At 47.1% G+C, this 24,047-nt stretch overlaps 1 protein-coding gene across 1 annotated transcript in view; it reads right to left on the reverse strand.

Annotated features, from left to right (window-relative positions):
* Positions 1 to 24,047, reverse strand: part of Prkch (protein kinase C eta) — a 210,042-nt gene that overhangs the window by 51,611 nt on the left and 134,384 nt on the right. The window contains exon 10 of the mRNA XM_052739595.1: positions 13,643 to 13,797. Within this exon, the coding sequence (XP_052595555.1) occupies positions 13,643 to 13,797 (155 nt within the window). The remainder of the gene's footprint in view (positions 1 to 13,642; positions 13,798 to 24,047) is intronic.

A 24,047-nucleotide genomic window follows, 5' to 3' on the forward strand; every position in this document is an offset into this window, starting at 1 on the left:
ATTTCCGTTTTTCCCAAGCCCGCTGCCAACGCTGAAATGCCAGGAAATGCTGGGAACCTGGCCTGTGAGGATGGACACACTTCCTAGTTTACAGGAATAAGCTGTGGAGAACAGAGTTTTACTTCTTCAATGGTGGTGGAACACGGCACCAAAACGCAGGCTTCTTGGAGCAGCTGAGGAGCCGCAGTGGGAGAAACAAAGACCTCACAGATGCCTCCAGCCTGTGGGCACCTTCCCGGCAGAGGTGGACGACCTCAGCTAACTTCTCTCACTTCTTTCTCTTGTGTTATTTTTCAACCCTTCTCCATTACTCAGCCAAATTCTTGCAGGTGGGGGGGGGGGGGGAAGAACCATGAACATACACATAAATCAGTCAGAAGGAAACTCTGATGGCCTCTGGCGTGTTTGAACCTGTTCACAGGGAAGACAGTAAAACCTCAGTGTTCCTTAGCCCAACATTGTGTCACCATTCTCAGTGTCCCAGGGAAGTAGAGGGCCCGCAATGTTCTCAGTTACAATTCATCTTGTCAACATTTTCCGAGCTTTGCAAGCTAATTTCACGCCAGCGTCTGTCTCAATTCCGTGTGTGTAGGACTACTTTTTCTTTAAATAAAGGCCTGCTTTTCTGCCTTGCATGCTGTCTTCTTTCCCAAACACTCCCCTCCCCCCCCCCCCCCCCCCCCCCCCCCCCCCCCGTGCCTTTCTGTCTATCTGTCTCTGTCTCTTAATCAACATAAGAGCTCTGCGTCCCTCAGGAAGGACTCCCTAAAGAAAGAATTCTGTGACTCAGAGTCACCTGCCTCCCTCTACACCCCACTCCCATTTCTTCATCAAAGGAGTGCTAAAATCCTCACCAGGCGAGCTTGGGAGGGGCAAATAGCACACTTCTGGAATCATCTGGAATTTTTATACCCTTTCTTGCTTCACTGAGAAACCTGGGGCTGGGGCTGGGGCTGGGGCTGGGGCTCCTGACTGCTCCCACCTTTTCTTGAGAACAGAAGCTAGCTCTTCATTTTCTCCCCTTGACAGAATCTGGTTTTAGTGTCTTGCAGACAAAGGTGCTCTGCCATGGGGAAGTACACACTGCTATTCTGAAGCCCAGTTAGAAACAGTGATTGATGCAACTCCTCCCCATGGAGAAGACAGCTTTGTTGCTATGCTGCTAAAATGAGCTTTGGTATGCCTGCTGCAGAATCAGAAAAAAAAAAAAAAACCCACAGTTTCTCCAACACAGACACAATTCTTCCAGTGCTCGGACATTTTCAGACTCTTTAGTGGCTTGTCACCGCACCTTTTTCTAAAGGTTTAGGATCCATCTCTTTAGAGACCAGGGAACAACTTCTGTATATGTAGGACAGGCCACCATTTGCTTTTCAACAAGAAGCACATTCAAACACACAGCCTGTACGTGCACAGACCATTTCTGGGAACACATACGAGCAGGAGCTTTGGACAGGAACTGGGGAGCTTTGGACAGGAGTATGAGGGGGGTTTAGCTCTCACTTTATTCCTTTTACAGCAGTTAGCAATTGTTCCCTTTTTGGTCACGGCTGTGCATATTGTACATTTTAATATTCTATTAAAATGGCATTTATTTAAGGGTCGGGACGGGACTGGGAATTGAACCCAGGCCTCACACATGCTAGGCAAGGGGTCTACCCCTGAGCCAGACTCCTAGTCCTTTAAAAATGCCTTTTTGAAATTTTGAGATAGGGTCTCCCTGTGTTATCCAGGCTAGCCATGAACTCTCCCTGTAGCCAGGGCTAGCCTTACATTTGCACCCATCCTGTTTCAGCCTCCTGAGTAGCTGGGATGACAGCCCCCACCCCATACTCCCAGGCCTGGCTGATGTTGCTCTCCAATCAATACAGGAACCATGGTTCATCAATCTTCCTGACACTCCTCTCCCCCAATGAATTCTGCTGGACAAATGTGGCCAGAAGTCAAACAGAAATGAAGAAATATTGCTCCGCCTTGTGCCAGCAACTCCATGATACCTGATACTCCATGAAAATGAACAAGAGAGAAGCAGCCTAGGATGCAGCCCTAAGTCAGTGTGATGAGTGAAAAGCAGCGGGGAGCAGGGGGGCTTTCTGTCCACCTTCCCCCTGAACACACCCCCTCTCTGTCTGCCAAGGCCGAAGAGCATCTCACTGTTCTGCCTACCTCCCACTCCTGGATAAAAAACAAACAAACAAACTAACAAAAAAAATTAAACATATTTCCATCCCAACCAGTGAGAAAATATAATAGTATAAAATGCACAGTTAATAACCATACACTCCATTCCAAAGTATTGGATTTTTTTCTTCCTGCTTTTTTACACATTTCTGCATGCACACACATATGTAAACGGCTTCTGCTGTTGTTTTTTTTTTTTTATAGGATTAAAATGAGCACCACACAGAATACTGTTTAACTTTCTTTTCCCCCACTGAACTGTCAAAGATAAATTACTTAGGCTAACAACTGTGACAACTGTAGATTTATTCATTCTTTTTTGTACAGGGATCATTCTTTTAGTAGTTACATGCTACTTCACATGAGTGTACCATCGTGAACGCTGGCTGATACTAGAACAAACAGGAGTCAATTTTCACAATAGCCCAGGGGAGAGGACACACTCTTAGACCCATGTTACAGATTATGAAGTTATGAATTAAAGTTTTATCCGGTCTCATAAATCTAATACAATGTGGAGGCTCCAAATTCGAGTGTGATTCCAAAGCTTTATTCTAGTGTCAATACTGCCTCGATTGTTCATTATCAAACAGCTGAGAAGCACAGAAAAATAAAGTTTAAAAGGGCCACCTGTGTGTGTCACACACCCAGCCCCCCCACAGCTGATGTGCTAGTGACGGTCCTCGAGGGACGGTTCCACGGCAGACAGTGCACCTAGCTGAGGAGGGGACTTGGCTTGGCCTGGTTTCCTTTGCTTGCTATTGCAAAGACCCGTAAAACACCCATCCACGGGAGCCTGCCATAGTGTGTGCGCGCCTTTATTTCCAGCACTGTGGAGGCAGAGAGGCAGTCAGGTGTCTGTGTGTCTTATTGCTGAGGGCCACGGTGTCAAAAGGAGAGCATGGTCAGTTGTCATGGGGCACCCTAGACCTGAGAGTGCTTGGAGCTAGAAAAACTCGGTGCCGGTGACAACTAAGTTAAGATAGAAATGATTGGTAGGGGTGAGGCTGGCAAAAAGAGGGGGGGAGGCAAAGACAGAGGAGAAAGCAAATCCACACACAGTGCCTACCTAGAGGCCCAGGGATTCACAAGGATTCAAAAGGGGTCATTATGGGGGTTTGCAGAGTTTTGACACATCCTCTATAACATCCAACAAGCACCACCTACTTACTTCCCACAGCCTGAAATTTCCTTATCTGCTGAAAACCGAAGGCATCACTTACCGAGTACAGTAGTTATATGTAATTAGAACGAAATAGATAAAAACCGCCCTACAGGAAAGTGTCTCCTTACGAGAGACATGATGGTTTCCATGCTGTGACAGCATCCCTGACCACACCCAGCGCCTCCCTCCCAGAGCTGTACCATGAGTGTGCTTCCAACAGATATTCACATGGACCCTCCTCCTTGCCACCTTTCTTCCGTTTGCTAAAATGCCCATTACCCGAGAAGTTTGTCTCGACCCTCCCTGTAAAATCAATGTTAGTGATTCTCTCCTCCTGTTATCAAGCCTTGTCTTCACAGAGTTTATCATTTCAGCATCCGACATACTTTTTAGTTTGTCTGTCTGCTCGGGATAGAATTTAAGCTCCCGGAGGGTAAAGGAGGGTTGCCTGTATTGTTTCCTGTATTTCCCACGGCTTAGAGCCTTGTGTGTAAGACTGTAGATACTTATCAAGTATTGGCTGAGGGCATGAACAAACCCCTAGCTTGGGGGCAGGACTCATCTTATCCTCCTTTGATCCCCAGGAGCCGGGCACAAAGCTGAGTAGGGGGAGCAGTTCAGACATTTGTCGAACTGTCCAGTTGAATTGCTTTTGACAAATGGCGGTGTTCAGCCGGTACAGAAAGGTCAACCTGCTGCATTTGTATTGCTTAGCAGATAAATCCAAGTTGTCGGCAACGACAATGGAAAACAGGTTTTGTGGTCAATTTGGTAGGAAAAAGAGCAAAACTGGTGGTCTGATTTCATTAGCCAGGGAAGCAGATTAGCACATTTATCAATTAGGTACAAATAACCAAGCTATTGTTGACACGAAAGCCAGGCACAGACGTGGCATGCCAGGGCCGCTACTGTGATTTAATGAATGAAGTACACGAAACAATTAAGTGTTTCAGGGCTTATGTTTTGTTCTGACATTAAGCTGGGTCCTTTGAGAAAAGACATTACTGGTGTTAAGCCTTCAGGATGGATATTCGGTCTACGGATGGTCTAGAAAGGTCCTTGATCTCCCCTCAAATTAACTATCTCAAATTTTGTTTCACTACCAGAAGGGGTAAACTAACAAAAAAGAGTTCAACCGCTCTTTTTTGAGACAAAATTAGAGACATTCTGGATTTAATCAAAAAGCAAGACTCATAACTTCAGGTTCTACGACCTGCCCCACAGGGCCAACAACCTCCCCAGAAAATCACCTCAAGGGTTTGTAACAAATACATGACAAGGAGATAAAAACTTATCATTCCAAAACAGTACTGAAATACCAAGAAAAGAATTCTGGGGGAAAACACTGTTCTTCAAAGGGCTGAATTTAATAACTTAAATTGCATTTGTCTGGAGAACTCCCCCTTCTCAGTATCATTTCAACATAAGTGGAAAGAATCAAGGTCCCCTGGTGACTGGCATGCAAAAGTAGTGTCCTCCCTGATTTGGCAGGCCTCACGGGGTGCAGCTTCCCACTTCTGCTCCACAGGGACACTGGCTCTATGCTTACACATAATGGGTAAAAAGACTCAGAGCCTTCAACAACTTGCTCACATCTCCAGAACCAGGATTGGGTTCGCTGCCCCGGTTCACGGGAAATCATCCAAATCATTCCCTTTGCAGGAAGGATGTATGTACGATCTCAACAACGTTACAATAAAAGATTATTTTTTCTACTCTTTTATGACCTCATATTTCTCATGGAATTCCATTTGGGGGCCATTTACTGTAAATGCCACAGAACAGCTGTTATCTTTTCAGCCCTGTGGCCATATTTAGGCAGATTTCAAATGGGAACTACTCCCCAAGATTCTGTCTTTGGTCCACTTGTTCACACTGGTTTCATGATTTGAGCTAACAGCTATGTGCTAATGACATTGGAATATTTAATTCCATACCATTCTCTTTCTTGGCTTCAGGCTCCTACCCGTCTACCCATAGTACAGTGGTTCTCAATCTGTGGGTTGTGACCCCTTTGGCAAACCTCCATCTCCAAAAACATTTACACTGTGATTCATAACAGTAGCAAAATTACAGTTATGAAGTGGCAATGAAAATAATGTTACAGTGGGGGTCACCACAACATGAGGGTCGCAGCATCAGGAAGGTTGAGAACCACTGCCGTGGCACATCTCCATTGAAAAACTCTCACATGCCTGAAGCATTTCTAAAGCTCCTCACTTTCCCCTTTGGCCTAGACCTCCCCTGGTCTCCTGGTCCTGCTTAGCTGTTGGTATCACTAGTCACTCAACTACCCATCCCAATGCCTGTGGATACTCCAGCGCCCCTATTTTGGGTCCAGCCCTAAGTCTTGGCTGTTCTCCTCAGTGACAGCCTTTACGTTTGTGCTCTCTGCTGTCCTGTGCTACTTCTTTAGTTTAGGTCATCATTGTCGGTCTACAAGGGACACTGTCACTGCCTCGAATGGAAACTCCCCCGGGTTGCCACTCACCATGCACATGCCCACAGAAATCAAAATATGCTCATATCAAGCAAACCGCTCAACCCAAACTCCCTGGAAGAGAATGTGTCTGGTACTGTTTCTCACTACATAACTACTGCCTCCCTTCTTAACAACAGGAGTCTGCTCTTTAGTTGGAAAGGACTCCTTGGAACGTGATACTGTATTTCCTGGCCTTCACTGCAGCTAGGGGTAGCCATATCAGTAAGTTCCAGCAAACTCCATGGTATGCACTACATATACCTTTAAGAGGGGAGCTTACTCAGTTGGAAACAGTGCCCTTTATACCTTTTCTGACTACTTGGAATTCGAAGTCAGAGGCAATCCCCGGAGCATTGGCTAGGAGGTAGCCATGAAGGCGTCAGAAGAAGAAACACAGACTTCCAGGTCCCACAGGACTGCATGGAGCGTCTGTGACAGAGCTGGACTTTGAGTTTTTACAAGACAAACCTGTTTCTATTGGCTTAGGTAGTTGCCGTGTTTAGGCTTCCCATGACTGGCAACTGTGCCAAATTTCCAGCCCTTGACAGTCTCATTCCAGCAGTCCCCAAGGAGCCCACCTCCCCCCGTAGCAACCGTTAGCCTTTGGTAGCACCACAGTCCTGTAGCTCTCAGTTCTACCTGTCTGGTCGCCAGCTACTTTCATGCGCCTCCACTTTGCTCCAGTGTGGCCCCTTTCCACAACCAAATATCCCTATCTTCGTTCAGCTTTAACTTCCCCCGCTCAGCTCGGATGTCACTTCCTCCATGATGCTCGCCTGAATGTCTTACACTGACCGGTCGGTCCTTCTCTGTATTCTCAAAACACCGTGGGTACCCTGTGAGGGCAAATGCAAAATGCCCCCAGCAGGCTCATGCACTCAGTGGACCTCTTTCTTGGCCTCTGGAGGGTAGCATTGTCTTGAGAGACTGGGGGACCTTTGGGGATGTGGCTTAGGTAACAAAAGTGGCCCGCAGGAGGTGGGCCTTGACGGCTAGAACTCTCTCTGCTTCCCGATCTGCCAACATATGAACAAACCACTAGGCAAGCTGCCACCACCCAGACTAAGCTGCCATGAACGCCACCATACGTTCTCCACCGTGACAGTCTAAAACTAACCGTGAACAAATTCCTCTTCCCTTACGTTGCTGGGTTTTTTTTGTTGTTGTTGTTGTTTTGTTTTTTAATTTTTTTTTTTTTTTTTTTTTTTTTTTTTTTTTTTTTTTTTTTTTTTTTTTTTTTTTTGGTTTTTCGAGACAGGGTTTCTCTGTGTAGCTTTGCGCCTTTTCCTGGAACTCACTTGGTAGCCCAGGCTGGCCTCGAACTCACAGAGATCCGCCTGGCTCTGCCTCCCGAGTGCTGGGATTAAAGGCGTGCGCCACCACCGCCCGGCCCTGTTTTTTAATATTTTGTCACTGCAATAAGAGAAGGAAATAACACACTGGGCATGCTCCAGTTTTGGAACCCATCTGCCGTTAGTGGTCTGTGGATTATCCATCTCACTCCCCACCCCCCCAAAAAAAAGCCTCAAGGAGCAGAACCTTACTCCATTCATTTCAGATATGTACCTCCTCAAACGATGCTTGGCACACCGTGTCCACCCACGTGTTCTTGCCTTGACTGGATTTTCCTCAGTGACATAGAGCAAACAGGGACGAAGGCCTCAAAAGGCCTGATTAACTCTTCAGTCATCAGGAAGTTGAGGATTATTCATGTTTTCAGTTTTCTGAGGATGGACTACAAATTGCAGATGAACCGCACTGACAGAACCTCTACCGTGAGAAAAAATTTGCTGGTTGGGTATTTGAGGCCTGAATTTCCTCATCTTTAAAAAAGAAGTTGGCCTTAGGTCATCGTTGAGGCCTCTACTGTTTCTAAAATTTAATAATCCTATTGTTGGGCCTAAACACCGAGACAGGGATGCAAGAAACTCACAGTGACTGATGGTTCCTCCAGGGATTGGCAACATGACCAGCTTACCTAACTCTCAAATAAATTATTTATGAGGTATATCTAATAAAATTTTAAAGTCATCAGATGACTGTGTATACTCTGGGATAATGGAGTGCTAACTGTGGGAAAATATGCCTCACTGGTTTCAGCTACATGTCTCCTAAAAGCCCTAGAACTTGTCTTTTTTTCCCTGCTACTGGGCATCTGCATTTGCTGTCCTTTCTGCCTGGAATATTCTTCTCTTCTTCGTCACTAATGGCATGAGCCTAAAAGTCACTTTCTTAAAAAGATCTTCTATTTTTCCCTAGCCATAACCCATCACCCTAAGGAAATTCCTGACCATGGCACTGCATTCTTCTGCTTCACAGCATGGACCATACTTGCCACTTCTGTGTGTGTGATCACCTGATGGACAACTTTCTCCATCACTGGACCCTGTTCTCCACCAGGGAATAATCTTGGTTTTGCTCATCATTATGTTCATGTCCTTGGTGGAGTTGATGGTCACTGAACACTAAGTGGTCTCTAAGCGCTACTCAGGGGGAGCGAAAGGGCCAAGAGTTTTCTGTGGGAAGGGGGAGACTACGTCTAGACAGGTGTCAGCTAAGTGCAAACAGCTGGAAACCCCGAGTTCTCCATCCATCTTTAGAAAAAGAATAAGGGACAAGGGTCACTCTGGTGACAATGGAGGAATGGTCTCTGAATGAGCAATGTGTACAAGAAGAAGGCAAGAATGTGACTTAAAAGTTCTGGGGAGGGCTCGGCCCCAAAATCTCATGTGAAAGTTACTCACATCCTGAGCACCTCTGTGGCTGGCCCTTTCTGACTATAATGAGGGCTTTAAAAATAACAGGCGACAATATGTAGCCATCATTGCAGTCAAGCAAGTGAAGAATGAATAAAGTTGCTTCTCAGTAGAAAGGATGACGCCATTAGATGACAAGGTGAAAACAGACACACCAAATTTGACTCTCACCTTTACCCAAAGAGTCAGAGGAAAAACACAAATATGGAACTGCATCCTAATATAGGTGGGTAAGAGCACACAACTCTAGGCTCAAATGAAAGGTATTTGGGAGCTTGCAAGTCTGCTAATAAGGAATGCTGAGGCGTAAGGGAGGTCCCAGGAGACAGAATCCGAGATGTTGACCTAGTTTTCCAGAAGGGGAGAATTTCAGAGAACAATGACTCAAACATGAAGCATCTGCCATGGACCCAACACAGAAATGATTTGCAAGCAAATTCCTTGTGAATCTCTAGCCAAGGAAGCAATGCTCCCAGGGGTGGTCTCACTGTGGGTTCACTGAGTAAAGCCACACCTAACTAAGTTCAGATCACACGAGTGTCTGAACAAGCCAGGCCCCCAACATCCTTGATCCTGTCTTTGAGAAAAGAGGTGGGCAATGTCTGAGAAGGTTATCTTCACAGTCATCCACTGTATGCAGAGCCTAGTTTTACAGAACTTTCCTGGTGGGGATAGGGTTGACCTTCCTAAACTGTAAAAAAAAAAAAAAAAAAAAAAAGTTTGGGAATATAGCTCTGTGCTAAAGTGCTTGTCTTAGGACTGATCTCCAGCACTGGAAGAACTAAAAATGTAAAAAAACAAACAAACAAAAAACACAAACAAGGCAGAGGCAGGTTTTTCTCTCAAGCTGAAGAGAAATCAAAGGTGATTCTCAGGAAAGGTCAAAGGTTAATACTGTATTCTGTGAGTGTAAGAGGCGAAGACAGAATGCCAGGTCTGGCTGTCAGCTTCTGTGGGCTGGTTCACATCTGGAAAACAGGACAGTGAAATAGTGCACAGGCACTTTGGGAGTGAACACTGATTGCCAAACGTGCAGCCTGCTAAGGGCTGCACAAGGTCTGATGCAGTCAGGCTCACACGTGGTAGAGTGAGTGTGGAGACGCACTTGATGTTTGAGTGGAACATGGTAAGCAGGCACCAGAATTAAAAATTCTATAAACTCCTCCTTACCTAATACATCGCAGATACATTCCACACTTTGTCAGAGACAAAGCAAATGTATGCTGGCAGGCTGGGTGGTTTGGAGTTGAAATGTTAGAGCTGACCAAAGTCTCCTTTAATGCAGTTTATAGAGCATGATAGAAAAAGGTTCCTGTACTGCTCTATGTGGCCTGCATGTCTTTTTATTTCCCTACTTTTTCTGTAGAGTCAGACTTTAGAAAAATGTCTAAGCTACATAGAAGTTATTCAGGCACCATCTGGGTTCCTGGTAACCTATGACACAGGGATAAACAGAACTTTTTCCTTTGTCAAAGCTGACTCCATGACTGTCTGCTCTCCAGCTCACTTTGGTTTGAGGACTTTGTCAGACTGCAGACTTTGCAACCAAAAGCACAAAGGCAGAGCCTTCTGCAGCTGCACCTCCCAGGACCCAGGCTTGAGGGTGAATGCACCTGAGAGTCAGGGTGAACAAACAAGCTGTAAAACGCAGACATATGATCAGCCTGTCTTCTGATCTACCCACAGGTATAGTCACTGAAAAGAGAGAAACTCATGCCAGAGAGAGTGCTTCATCTTCTTCCTAAGGTTCTGATTGATGATGACTTGCCAATGGTACCACCTTTACAGTTTGCTGGAAAATAAGCCACACACATCCAGGGATAAAGCCTTCAAAACCAACCAACCAACCAACCAACCAACCAACCAACCAGCCATCCATCCAGTCAACCAACCAACTACCCAACCAGCCAACAAACCATCCATCTATCTGTAGCTAGAGTTTTCCTGCCTGGCCCACAGTCAGGACAAATCTCTCTCACCTGCCAGTCCCTCACCTGCCAGTCCCATAGCTGTCAGACCCAACCAAGTAAACACAGAGACTTATATTGGTTACAAACTGTATGGCCGTGGCAGGCTTCTTGCTAACTGTTCTTACAGCTTAAATTAATCCATTTCTATACCTTGCCACATGGCCCGTGGCTTACCGGCATCTTCACATGCTGTTTGTTATCGTGGTGGCTGGCAGTGTCTCTCTCACTCAGCCTTGCACTTCCCAGCTTTATTCTCCTCCTTGTCCCGCCTACACTTCCTGCCTAGCCAATGGCCAATCAGTGTTTTATTTATTGACTAATCAGCAACACATTTGCCATACAGAACATCCCACAGCATCTATCCATCCATCCATCCATCCATCCATCCATCCATCCATCCGTCCATCCATCCATCCGTCCAACCAACCGACCAACTGACCGACCGACCAATAACTTTATTTAGACAGCTCAGAGGAATCTTCTAGAGAGGGCATTTCAGTTTTTATAAAGGCCATCTTGGGACACACATGATAAAGGGAGATGTCTGAAGTTCCCAAGTTTCATACTAGATTCCTGAATCCAATTCACACTCTCTGTGACCCAGATATGCCCTTGACTGTGTGTGAATTCCAAGGACTTGGCTTTCAGAGCCTCACCTTTAAGTTTCTGGCCCCAACCAGGAGCCTGATGGAATTAAAGTATCCCATGGAATAAATCCACAAGGCAAAAATAGCACTTGAATCTATCCTGATTAAATGTTCTCCCTTCAAAGTCAGCCATATCAGTTAGACGCTAATGAACATGAGGATCTGAGTTTGAGAATAAATGAAAAATCAGATTTGAGTTGGAAATTAGAATTGAGTCACAGATAAAAGAAACTGAAAGAAAACCAGTATGTGGATGGATACTGCCTCACCAGAAACACCATCAACCATAATGCCTATGCTCTATAGAGCAAGATTCACAAAGCAAATGGAAGTAAGTGTGACATTCAACCTGGAAGAGCAAGCTTGTGCTTGTATCAATGTGGGGTGCTATGTAAGGAAAGGCCCCAGGGAGTCAGGCCACCTGACTTTAAGCCGCACTCCCCTTCCCTATTTCTGCTCTAATTTTCACAATTAAAAGTTATCCTGACACTATAAGGAGAATAAGACACCAGCCTTCTAGTGGTATCTTCAATCTTCACGTTTCTCCTGAACAGAGAAGGCAGCAGAATAGTTAGGCAGGGTTTGAAATCAGTTCAGCACCTGCTAGTAGCCTGGATATTACATCTCTCCAAGAATTATTTGTCTAAACAACAGAGTTGGCCATAATGTTAAGGAGAAGGGACACTTGAAGGTAACGTGTTGATCCTGGAACAAGTGTTCCAAGTAGGGAGGTCATTATTCCTAAAAAGTAAATGTGGGAAAGTCTCTCTTTGGGATAAGCAGGGTAGAGATAGGCGACTCATGTAGTATATTTTGCCAGGTGGTGGTGGTGCACACCTTTAATCCCAGGGATCAGGAGGCAGAGGCAAGCAGATCTCTGTGAGTTCAAGGCCAGCCTGCTCTAACAGAGCTAGCTCCAGGACAGTCAGGACTGTTACACAGAGAAACCCTGTCTTGGGCATGGGGGAGGGGAGTATATTTCAACCAGAAAGCTCTTTGCTTTAGTATTCAGGATCCTACCATAAAACATAGATCCCCCCCACACACACACACACGCACACAAAAGCAATAACTGCGTCACTAGAAGAGAACAGGTGTGTTCACTAGGCTCCTTTCTGTTGCTGCGGGAAAGTGAACATGGGGCTAGAGCAGTAGCTGACAGCTTACATCCTGATCTGAAGATAGGAGGCAGAGAGAGGGGAGGGGGAGGATGGAGACTGGGCCTGGTGTGGGCTTTTGAGTCATCAAAGCCCATCTCCAACAACACACCTCCTCCAACAAGGCCACACCTCCTAGTCCTTCCTAAGCAGTTTCACCAACTTGGAACCACACATTCAAACATGAGCCTATGGGGGCCGTTCTCATTCAAACCACCACCGTTATGGTTCATCGGAGCAGGGAACATGAGGTAGCAGGAACTTAAGACATCCAGTCCCATCACCTCCGCAGTGAAGAGTGGGGAAAATGAAGGCACACATGCTAACCCACGCTTGTCTTACTTCCTTCTCTTTTATAGAATCTAGGACCCAAACTCGGAGAACAGTGCTGCACACTTGCAAGCCAGGTCTTCCCACATCAATGAATGGAACTGAGACAATTCTCCACAGGCATGCCCAAGGCTAATCTAGTCTAGACAATGTCTCGCTGAGACTCCTTTTTCAGATGGTTCTTGTGATTCTAGATTGTGTCAAGTGGATCGGTACAACTAGCCACCACATGTGGCAATCAAGTTATAACATGATTTAAAGAGTGAGAGACTTCAGACCACAGGTGGAAGGAAATATCAACATGAACACACCCTGGCACTCACTAGCTCTTCCATTTCTTACGTACCCACCATCTCTCTGATGTATGCTTCATTGGATACCCATTGAAAACACCAATCAGATTTTGAGTCCATTCAAATTACAGCCTATTAAGGTCCAAAGATTGTATCATGAAATGTAATCAAACACTGTTGGGAGACTACACATGACTAATACCATCAACCCCACTCCATAGGTTTAGCTGTGGACTGGCAAACCCATCTCCTCCGACCTCAATGCCATTACAGCTACTTCCAGCAACAGTCAAGACCCACTGCTTGGCTCACTTGCAGAATCCGAAAATAGAATGGGTCCACATCGACCATCTCACTTCAAACATTAGAATGGAAAAAGGGAAAGCAGCAATGAATCCAGCACTTTCCAGGGCTTGGCTACCACAGCAAATGCTGGCTGAGCCAATCCATGAATACTAATCTCCCTGGGATTCAAACAGGCTGAACATTTTAGTTCAGAGACAGAGAGCTCATCTCTGCGTTAACACTAATGAATACTTGGGTCTTCTGTGGAGGTCATTGCTCTAGTCTTTAGTTGATGATTACAAGAAAGGGAAGGCAGGGCCCAATGAGGAGCCAGGCAGGGGGTGAATCCGAAGAGGCACCCAGCACACAAACTCACCGGTAGATGATGCCTTTCTCATGCAGGAACATGAGCGCAGAAATGATCTCCGCAGCATAGAAACGAGCTCGGGCTTCATCAAAGCGACGGGACTTTTGAATGTGAAACATCAGGTCCCCTCCGTTCACAAACTCCATGACGAAGAACAGACGATCCTAGATGAAACATGTGGGGATTGATTAGCCTACTGTTTGCTCATCAGCATTGTGCTCCCTGGAAGAGACATCTCTGCCTGTGAGCAGAGAGTAGAGGATGGTCCTGTGGGCTCAGGTCCTCGATCCCATAGGAAAGGATGGCATGGAAATCCCCTTTAGGTAGTTCCACACAACCTTGACTTTCTACATACGCAAAGCATCAAGAAACCTTGGTTCTCTTTCCAGCCTGATACATGAAAGATCCCAAAACGGAAGAGAGCGTGGGCATTAAGTCCTCTGGCAAACATCTTCATTGGAGCATACAGGGTTATTCAGAGAGTAAAGGACACTGGGCAGGGTGCTTCATTCCTCACAAATGAGCAAAAAATAAACAAACAAAAAAAAGGATAAACTCCTTTAGAGAACTCAGGCTAATGAAGCCCAATTGACAATCTCTGTTAGAAATGCCTCCATCATATCAGAAGTGGACATAAAGCCCACCGGAGGTCCCCTCGGGTGGTCTCTCACCAGGCAGGGAAAATGGACTCCTAACAAAGCTTCCTCTGCTGCAGCCTAGGGACTATACAAGTCATGCACCAAGGACTCATGGACTGTAAGACTGCTTCGTGACAGCAAGGTCCATCTAGCAAGCAATTGCTGAGACATATAGGGTAAAAGGCTTGTGTCTAAGGACCTCTACCATCAGTGGGTCCCCTCACTTCCTTCCCTGAGCACTGAATGGGGTGCTGGGAACCCAACAAAGAAGCCCATAGACATAAAGCAGATATGTTTTCCCTTTAGAAAGGCTGGTAGGAGAAACACGGGGTTCTTAAAACAGAAACAGCAAATCTACACATTCTGGTAAAGCTGTGGCGGAGGCGGTGGAGGAAGCGGAGACATCTGACACTGCGTGGGGTTTGGTGAGGTGCCTGAGCAAGAGTCCTGTGTGAGTCAAGGCCTGCAGGTGAGTTCCAGACTTCAGAGATGGCGCTGCCCTTTCTGGGGGTGGGAATGTGGGCGGTCACTGTATGGGCAAACTGGTGTTTTATCAAAGGATGTATACATGCAAGAACCCGCCTTTACTTGGGGGTTTGAGATGCCACCGATTTAGCTCCGGGTGGCTGGGCTGAACCATGGCAGGGAGTCTGGCTTGGGCTCACTTCCCAGGTATTGCTGCAGCACATCAAGCAGAGCTCTATCAGGGCGGAGTGACCCGTGATTTCCCACTTCCTGTAGTAAGTAAAACCTCAATCAGAAGGGGAGGGAATCAACCCTCTGTGTGTGTGTGTGTGTGTGTGTGTGTGTGTGTGTGTGTGTGTAAACGACATCTGTTTCTATCAGCTAGAAGCATGAAGTTAAGAGTGAGAACAAAAGGGAAAAGTTCATAAAAATAAAAATAATAATAATAAAAAAAAACCACCACCAACTCAGCTCTTCAGGTTTCCCCATAGCCCAAGGGAAGACTAAACAAATATAGCAAGCCCTGTGACTAAGCTAAGGGCCCTCCTTTGAGTCTGAGTGGCAGAGGGAGAGGCAGAACGGGGTGGATGGGTTCAGATGAGCAATGGCGGTCCAGCATTCCATGGGCAGGAGTCCAGTGGGTGGGTGGGCCATGTTAGCAAATGAGTTCGGGAGAGGGTTAGCCCTCCAGAGACAACTGCAGAAGCAATAGGGGCACAGGAAGTTGTTATGCCAACACAGGCCTCATCTGCAGGGGTAACTCCTAACACAGGCCTCATCTGCAGGGGTAGCCCCAGGGGTCTGAGGAAGACTACCATGGAAAAAGCCTCCCTGCAGTGTCCCCGAACAAGGAGCGCAGCTTCCTGCTTCTTGTGAGCCGGACTATTCACCTTCCTCGTGGATGTGGCTGGCAGCCAGCCATTTGAATTCTAGTTGCTCTGAACATCCCATGACCGGAAGTGAGTCCGGAGGTAAGCGGCCACTCTGAGGGAGGCTGTGAGTTAGTGTCCTCCACAAGAGTTTCCAAGGCAGCAGGGGTCATCAAAAGATAAAGTCATCAATTAAGAAGGAACTCTCTTCCACACACAATGTCTTTTTCATATTCAAAATCTACAAAGCCAGACCCTCGGCCAAATGGCAGGTGTGAGGGTAGGACATGCTGCCTTCAAGTCCTTTTCTTTCCTCTACATCTTGGCTCTACTCACAGCTCCAGGGTTTGGGGGGCAGATCTCGACCTACAGAATCTGGCACTTCCTCCTTGGCTACATCTGGAGAGGGTCGGGATCTTTAGATTTGAAGCGGAGGATGTTTTGTTCAAGGTCCTCGCTTATTTCCATCCAGAGTCTCGCTCCTATTATGGGCCTGGCACGAACCTAGAATACAGGGTCCCATTCACAGCTCCCGGGCTGCAATCAGCTCTCAAAGCAGGGAGAAAGGAAAAGCAAGATTGAGGACAGGTAACTGGGATAAAAGAAATCAAGAGCCATCCCCGCCAAGACCTCAAGTCACATGATGAAGTGCAAAACTATATTTGTCAGCCAACAACACGTTTTGCTTGTTTGATTTTTTTTTTTTAACTGCAAAGAAACCTCTAGAGACCTGAACTTTTACTGACCCTGTTCTAAAATGTCTACTAGGAGAGACGGTCCCACTATCGTTTCTCCAAGATTGCTATTACAGAGGAGGAAGAAAATGACAAGTCTCCACTATTTACAAAGAGACCTGTTTATCATCAATATAGTGTGTGCAGAGGGTGGGGGAGGAGAGATGGGATATCATCCAAAATAAAATTTTACTGAGCGTTTCACCCTCTGGCAAAGGTGCAATACACAGACTCTGAGGCTGCCACTGTTGGTGGATCCTAAGGAAGACGTTTTCAGGTCAGAAAAGAATGTGGATGTGTAGAATGCTTTCAGTTACAGCCAGAGAGAAGACCAAAAAAATAAAAATAAATAAATAAATAAATAAATAAAAGCCCTGTGTAATGACAGATATCAGCTTTAGGTTGTGGGATGGGGGTGGGGGTGGCATCCCTTTCTACTTCTGTGGACCTCTTGAAGGTTTCTAAAGTCTCATGGTCTTCCTTCACACTTTTCGTACTGGGATTTGAAAGAAGGGTAAGAACATATTGGAAAACGTGTCATTGTAAAGTGTTTCACAGAAGCATCCTCTAGGTGGTGGGAAGCAAAAGGAGGCTTCATACCCTGCTCTCTGTTATTGAGGGTCATCAATAACCACCCTTTCTCTCAAGGATCCCCGCTGTATCATGCTTATTGGAATGGCATCCCAAACCAGAGCCAACTGGCTGTGGACTGTATCTCGGGAGCTGCAAGGGTCTGAGTCCATGGGACCTCCTGAAGCTCTCTGAGACCTTCTTGCTTTCTTTAAGGGTCTGAGCAAGAACCACCATGTACTAGGCACACAGAGAACTCCAGGCCTTGGGCAGGGCCCATGCATCCTGAAGCAGATGTGGGCCTACACCTGCTCACAGATGTGTAGATGGGGCATGCCAGGCAGGTGGTGACGGTGGCAGAAGGGTCGTGGGGTCGTGGGGAAGGAGAGAGAGCAGCCTGGAGGCCAGGGTGGGGTTTGGGGAAAGCTCTTGAGAAGAGCTGACTCCCAGGTTTAGAAGGTGAAAAAGAGCAGGTCAGGCTAGAGAGGGAAGGTAGAGGATGGACAGATGTAATGCACAGCGGCCAGGTCTGACGCCAGGCAGAACACAGGCTGCTAAGGGCTGAAGCTGCTGAGCACAGAGCCTTCTGGATCCAGGCTGCTAGACTGATAATGAAGCCTTGGTAGAAGCAAGAGGCAAGTTTGGGAGGTGTTTGACCCCATCCTAGGTCAGCCACAACTGAGAAGGGCCTCAACTTCTCCCAATAAACACGATCATTCACCTAGTGCATTACAATTTGAAACCCAGTGCCTGGGATAAAACATGTGATGCTTGTGAGCTAAGGCTTGAAAAGACCCCAGTAAGTGCTGGAATATGTCATGTATAACAAAACATCAGTAACAAACCAAACCACCCCAGGGAAATCTTATTCCTTTGGAATGAACTGCATCAACCTCCAGGAAGCCATCACATGTGGTGGCAGCCCATCACAGAAGAGTTCTGTATTCGAGGTTCTGAAAGGAAGCAGGTGATGACCTCTTGCCTACAACTTCCCTTGGCATCCATGTTGGCCAAGAACTAGTCCCGAGGGTTACTTGCCCAATGCCCTGTGCTGTGAAACAAGATGAAGTCCTTTTGGGGAATCCTGCAATAGGGAGGGGCCGTGTAATGGATTAAGGTGGCTGTGAGTCACTTCTAGGGCAGGGAGAGCTCTGCTAATCCCACCCAGGCAGAGACAGAGGAGTCTTTCTGTAACCAAAATCTGTACACACAGCCGGTTGAGGACTCCTAACAGACAGCCAGTTTCCTAGAAGCTGAGCCCTAGCCTCAGCAGAACTCGCTTCACCTGTGGCTTTGGCTCCTTTAGGGCAGATTTGCCCTGACCTGTGGGCTAGGAAACCCAAGATCCAGGAGACTGGCTGAGCTTCAGTTCCAAAGCCAAGCCCTTTGTCTACACTGTGTGCCTCTCTCTGGTCTCTGATTCAGCTAACCACAAATGCGAGCCATCAGCATGGGATGATGAACACCTGGGGGAATAAACGCAACTCCGAAATCCCTTTGTCCCCACGCCCTGCATTAGTTACAGGCACAGAGTTCAAGGAGCTGGTGCACGGCAACAATAAAATTTCTGTCGTCATCTGCCCTGGTTCCATTAACCCACTGAGGCCTGTGCCAGCTTTCTGCCCTGGCTCTCCGGGGCATATCCTCTAAACTGGCAGTGGTAGTCAGCAGGAGACACTTCTTAAAGTTCTCTTTATAGGTTGCTCCTGGAAGTTGAAAATGATATGCAGCTAGATGAGGCGAGGCTTGGCTACAGGGTAGAGCTCCCCTAAGACGGGACAAGTAACAAAATGATTGTATGTAAGGGCCATGAAGACAACTGCTGTACCTCCCTCCCACACATGGCTAATTGGAAGGAGCCCACTTTCCCACGGTCTCTTCCCCAGAATATTCAAACTGAAATGTAGAGTTTTTATTCAGTCTGAGCTGTGTGTAAGAACTGAGGAAATATGACTCAGGGAGCTGAGGCTGCCTCTGTGGTGTACACATGAAATTCCTCAGTATAACAGAGTGGTACAAACCCCGGATGGACGCGTGGATGGGTGGAGGGATGGATAGATGCATGGATGAATGGACAGATGGGTCAACACAAAGTAGATAATGAAGCAGGAAATACAGAGTGGAGCAGACACAAAGCCAGGGAGAGCGAGATTAGAAGGAGGTCACCAGGGTTCCTTGTGTCTTTCCAGTTTTAGGTCCATCTGGGAGGTGTGGTCAACCCTTGGCCCTGGGTACCACAGTGCCTCTTGAATTTGTGACTCTACCTTTAGTTCTTTTCTTGTATAGCCTCGGGTAAGTTTTCTGTAGCTTCTAGGAAATTTTTAAGTAAAACGCATACAAATTTTTAAGGAGCAAGAAGCTTCCTGTTTTAAAATCTAGAACAGTAATGCCTATAGCAACAGTGATCGCGGAAGGTTAAACAGGAGCAAAGAGCCCGCGCCAGGCCCTTTCAAGAGAATCCTAACAAACAGAACTTATGAGTAGACGCTAAAGCTAAATCCAGGAGACACTGTGCTCAGTGCCAAGTCCTTGGTGTTACTAACAGGATGCTGCCCAGGGATTACACTTGAGGTGTGGACCCAGGGTTCTCAGCAGGCACAGGCAGCTCCTGTGAACTTTATTCTCATATTCTCCCTCCCTTTCTGGAATTCTCTCTTCCCTCTCCCCTTCCTTCTCTCAACTCACTTTGTAAAATGGGTTTGGCAAGATGACTAGACTCAAGGTTTACAAAGACTAACTGTGTTAGGCTGAGAGTTTTGACTAGGATTTGACCTACAGGAGATGCTCAACACGTGACAGCAACTCTCATTATTATCACCCCATTATTATAACCATCCCTCTACAGCTTCAGCCACCATGACCCCGTGGCTAGAACTGCAGCAGCTATTCCTTATATACAACACACACACACACACACACACACACACACACACACACACACACACACACGGTTGGGGGGGGGGACAATGTGCAAACCAATAAAGTTGCAATGGCTCCCTGACTCCCAGTGTAGGACAAGAATCTAGACCATCCTAGCCTGGTGTGGCTACTCATGCCTATCATTTCAGCTCTTGCAAGGCAGGAGAATCAGGAGTTCAAGGCCAGCCTTAGCTACATAGCTAGTTTAAGGCCAACCCCAAGTCCAGCAGATCTAAAGAAATGAAAGTCCCCTCCCTCCCCAAGCCCAGCTGTTGCGGTACAGAAGCATTTCCTAATGCCACATGGCAATGACCTTGGTGAGGTAAGGACTTTTCATTCTAGGAATTATTTTTAAGGAGTCACAAAGCTGGGTGGAAAGCCAAAAAGACACCATACCAGCACTCAGCTCCATTCAGTTTCCTAATTTTCCAACATTAACTAAGGATTCTGATTCTCAGCTTTATGGATTTTAAAACACTGTGATTGGGAAACAGAGGTGCTGCCCTGTGGACCGCAGTGTGCTACTGGAGACTTTGCAGTCTTAATAATCTCTTTCCCCTTCTGCAGCATTTACTCATTCTTATAACCACAGTAAGAAAGATTTTTCTATGTTGAAAACTAGACTCCGTAATCCTTCTGATTTACAAATATGTTTCATTTGCAGATAAGTTGTTTGGGGAATGAAATGTTTTAGTAAGAAACAGTCACGGCACATTGGCCACAGTGAAGATGGAGGAAAAATAATTCAGAGAATAGCAATTACATTTATGGTTATGAATAATTTAGCTAGTGATTCAAGGCACTGTTGAACTAGAAGCCCTATCTACACTCATCAGATTCTCAGAACTGCTGGGGGGTATTTCTGTATGAATAGCAAGCCTCATATTAAAAACTCCAGAGTGCTATTAAGAGCTGTAGGCAAGAAGGGCATCTCTGGGGGCACAGATGGCACCATGCTGAATGGCTCCTAGGTTGTACTGTTTCATTCTTTTTCCCTGACCGAGTCGTCAGCTGGGTGAATAGAGAGTTCACATCAACAGGAAGCAGTTACTGACGTCAAAGAGGTCATGGTGGAAAGCACCCTTGTGAGGAAATGTGATTGCACCACGCTCCAACTGGAAACCACTTGAATTTAACCACATAAAGAATGATTGCACAGGCTTCACAGAAGAAACAGTGAGATGGAGTCTAATGGCTTTATTCTGTTTTTCATCATCCTGCACACACTATAAGATGCCAGGGATTAATTCACTCACCCAGTAACCCTCTTGTCAGGCCCTGGGGTCAAGGTACATCTTATCTGGACAGAGACTCGTCTTTGGTAAGACAGATTCTTATGGCTCCTCTGTAGCAAACAGATCTTTAGGAATCTGGACTCTGAACCTGGAGGGATTCACAACCCCGGAGGCAAGTGCGTTTCTGGCAGCAAGGACTTGTTTCAGCCACGTCTTATAATGAATCCTGACTAGCCCGTGTGCCAGATGAGGGCAATACCTTGACAGGATCTAGAACCCTCTAGAAGACAAACTTGTAAGCGACTTTCTAGCTTAGGTCAATTGACATGGGCAGGCTCACCCTAAATGTGGGTGGCACCACCCCACAGACTGGGGTCCCCAACTGTATAAAATGGAGAAAGCAAGCTGGGTGCTAGTGTTCATCTCCGTCTCCTGGCTGTGCATGTCATGTGACCAGCTGCTTCCGGTTCCTGCTGTCATGACTTCCCCCAAGTGCTGGACTGCACCTCCGAGCTGTGAGCCAAAACAAACCCGTCCTTAGGTTGCTTCCATCAGGTCATTTGCCACAGCCAGGGGAAAGTAATGAAGAACACAGCTCTCCTACAATGATGGACAGTCAGGGTAAACAGAGCGGAAGGGCTGAAGGGCTGTTCGGGGAGAGGATGCTGTTAAGCCTGCAGGAAAACCCCAGACAAGTGGATGGAGCTGAGACCGGCCCCGCAAAAGCTGTAAAATGAAGAACAGAGATGCCCACCACTTTCTGCCAGATCCAAGAAACGCCTCCAAGTTCTTTGGTGGCTTAACTTCTTAGCATTTGCGTCTCTTCCTGTGAAAGCACTTGTGGGCCTTCCTTCCGCCTGCTCCCCACCCATCTCTGCCCTGGTGTGGACTACCCTCTGCACCTCTCCTCTCTCCTGTCTCCACACACAGGGAGTGGAGATTTCCTGTTACAGCTTCTACTAGATCAAGAGGCTGTGGAGACCCAGTCTCCCACCTGAACTGTTTCCTGCATTCCCCCAGTGCGGTTCCTTAGAGTTCACTCTCCCCAAGCTCCCCAATGGCTGGAACCGCAGCCACCCCTCACAGGCCTCTTGCCAGTTCACTCTGGAGATCACTGCCCTGGGCCCAAAAGAAAACCACAGGTTTCCTCTCCCTCAAAACACACTCACATTGTCATTAGCAAATATTTCCATATCAGTTGGGAAATCTTTCTAGAGGTTTGATTATCCGTTTGTGACATCTAGCCTTGTGTGCCCTGTACAGGACAAGGTCCTCCCAGGTGGGCCTCAGTGGAGATGGTAGCTTCCATAAAAAGCGCTGGCTCGATGCCTTGTCGATAATGTGAAAGAATAGTGGCTAAATACCGAAACAAGAGAAGCGGTGCATTTCCCCCACTCTGTGTTTGGCACAACCCACTTAAAACTCACACTCAGTGAACTCGTATTTGGCTCCTCGGTGCCCTAGGCACCCCACAGCTCTGCCTTGTTGTGGAGCAGACTTCTAGGCTAAGAAGAGACGGCAGAGCACCAGTCAGGTCCTCACTCACACCGAACAAACACTGCACACTTTTGCTGTCCCCCAGTTAATCATATTGATGTGTGATGTGTGTGTGTGTGTGTGTGTGTGTGTGTGTATTCATGTGGGTGTGGGCAGGTGTATGCCATGGCTCCTATGTGGGGGTCAGAGGAAAACTTGTAGGAATCAATTCTCTCCTTCCTCCATGCGGGTTCCAGGACTGGACTTGGGCAGGGGGGCTGGGTGGTCAGCACCTTTACCCACTGAGCCATCTTGCTGGCCCATGTACTCTTTTATAAGGACAAAAGGACACACTTCACTTTCTCTGTAGGAAACAGTCTTTTAGCCCGCATGACTAGACACTGAGAACAGATGATTGGATGGTCGTAGGAGACCACAGTTTTCAGCCAAGGCAGATTCCTCAAGGAATACCTGGCAATAACTCAAGGGCACGACTGACAGCTACTGAATAGCTAGCAAGGATCATGCTGGATGGCCTGCAATGCACAGCACAGCCCTCCGAGAGAGGCTTATCCCGCCATGTGTTAAAAGAGGTCACACAGCATGGCACTGGACAAGGAAGAGGATCGTGTTTACGGCTCACGGCAAATGGTAGCAGTTCACCAGCCCTGACGTCATGGGATAGGGGATTTGCTCTGGGCAACGTGAAAAGGAACTTTCTCTGCAGATCTGTCCTAAAGCCCAAATAAAGAGGAGCTAATCAGGTAAACATCAGGCCCACATTCTATAGACTTCAGAAGAGACACTTGAACCAAGATGTAGCCCAAGTCTACTTTATTAGCTGGGTTTCGTGACTGCATCTAACTCACCCTAAGCGGCTTTTACCATCCGTAGACAGAGGTTGGTACAGAAGCTGTGGACAGTAGCTCATCCCTACTTCATGGTTCCTCAGAAAATACCAAAGGGAACATGGTTCTGTGCTCCGGGGGGGGGGGGCAGGGGGGGGAAGGGAGGGAATGGAGCAGGAAAACGCCAGGGTGAGTGGTTTCCCAAGGAACAAGGCAAAGAAATGGAAAAACCGGTATGGTTGGAAGTGGAGGCAGAAAACGGCACTCCTGTTTCGATGGGGGACTATATGTTACATCATTTTAACCTTTAAAATGCCGTCCACCTTGAGGATGGAGTGAAGGGGCTCTGGGCAGGGTTCCAACACTCCTGAGAGATGGTTGATGGCAGGGCAGAAGTGGGTAGGGAGGAATGGGCTCTTCTGCTGAATGAGCAGACTGCAAGCTGGAAGCCTCCCCCGGAAGAGGAGCAAGAACGCCCTGGCTGGCCCTGCAGGGAAGAAAGGGCACATTGCTCTCTCCAGTCCACAGGAATATAGCAGTGAGACAGGGCAGTGCTCACTGACCTTGGAAAGCAGGAAAGGGAGCCCCAGGGAAGAGTGGTACAGCGGGACTTGACGGCTCCTGAGGTTCTGTGGCAGTAGGCAGGGAGGCACACAAATG

Source organism: Peromyscus californicus, unplaced genomic scaffold, assembly GCF_007827085.1.
Source record: "Peromyscus californicus insignis strain IS unplaced genomic scaffold, ASM782708v3 Scaffold_15__1_contigs__length_86483966, whole genome shotgun sequence".
In the NCBI taxonomy this organism is placed as follows: Eukaryota; Metazoa; Chordata; class Mammalia; order Rodentia; family Cricetidae; genus Peromyscus; species Peromyscus californicus.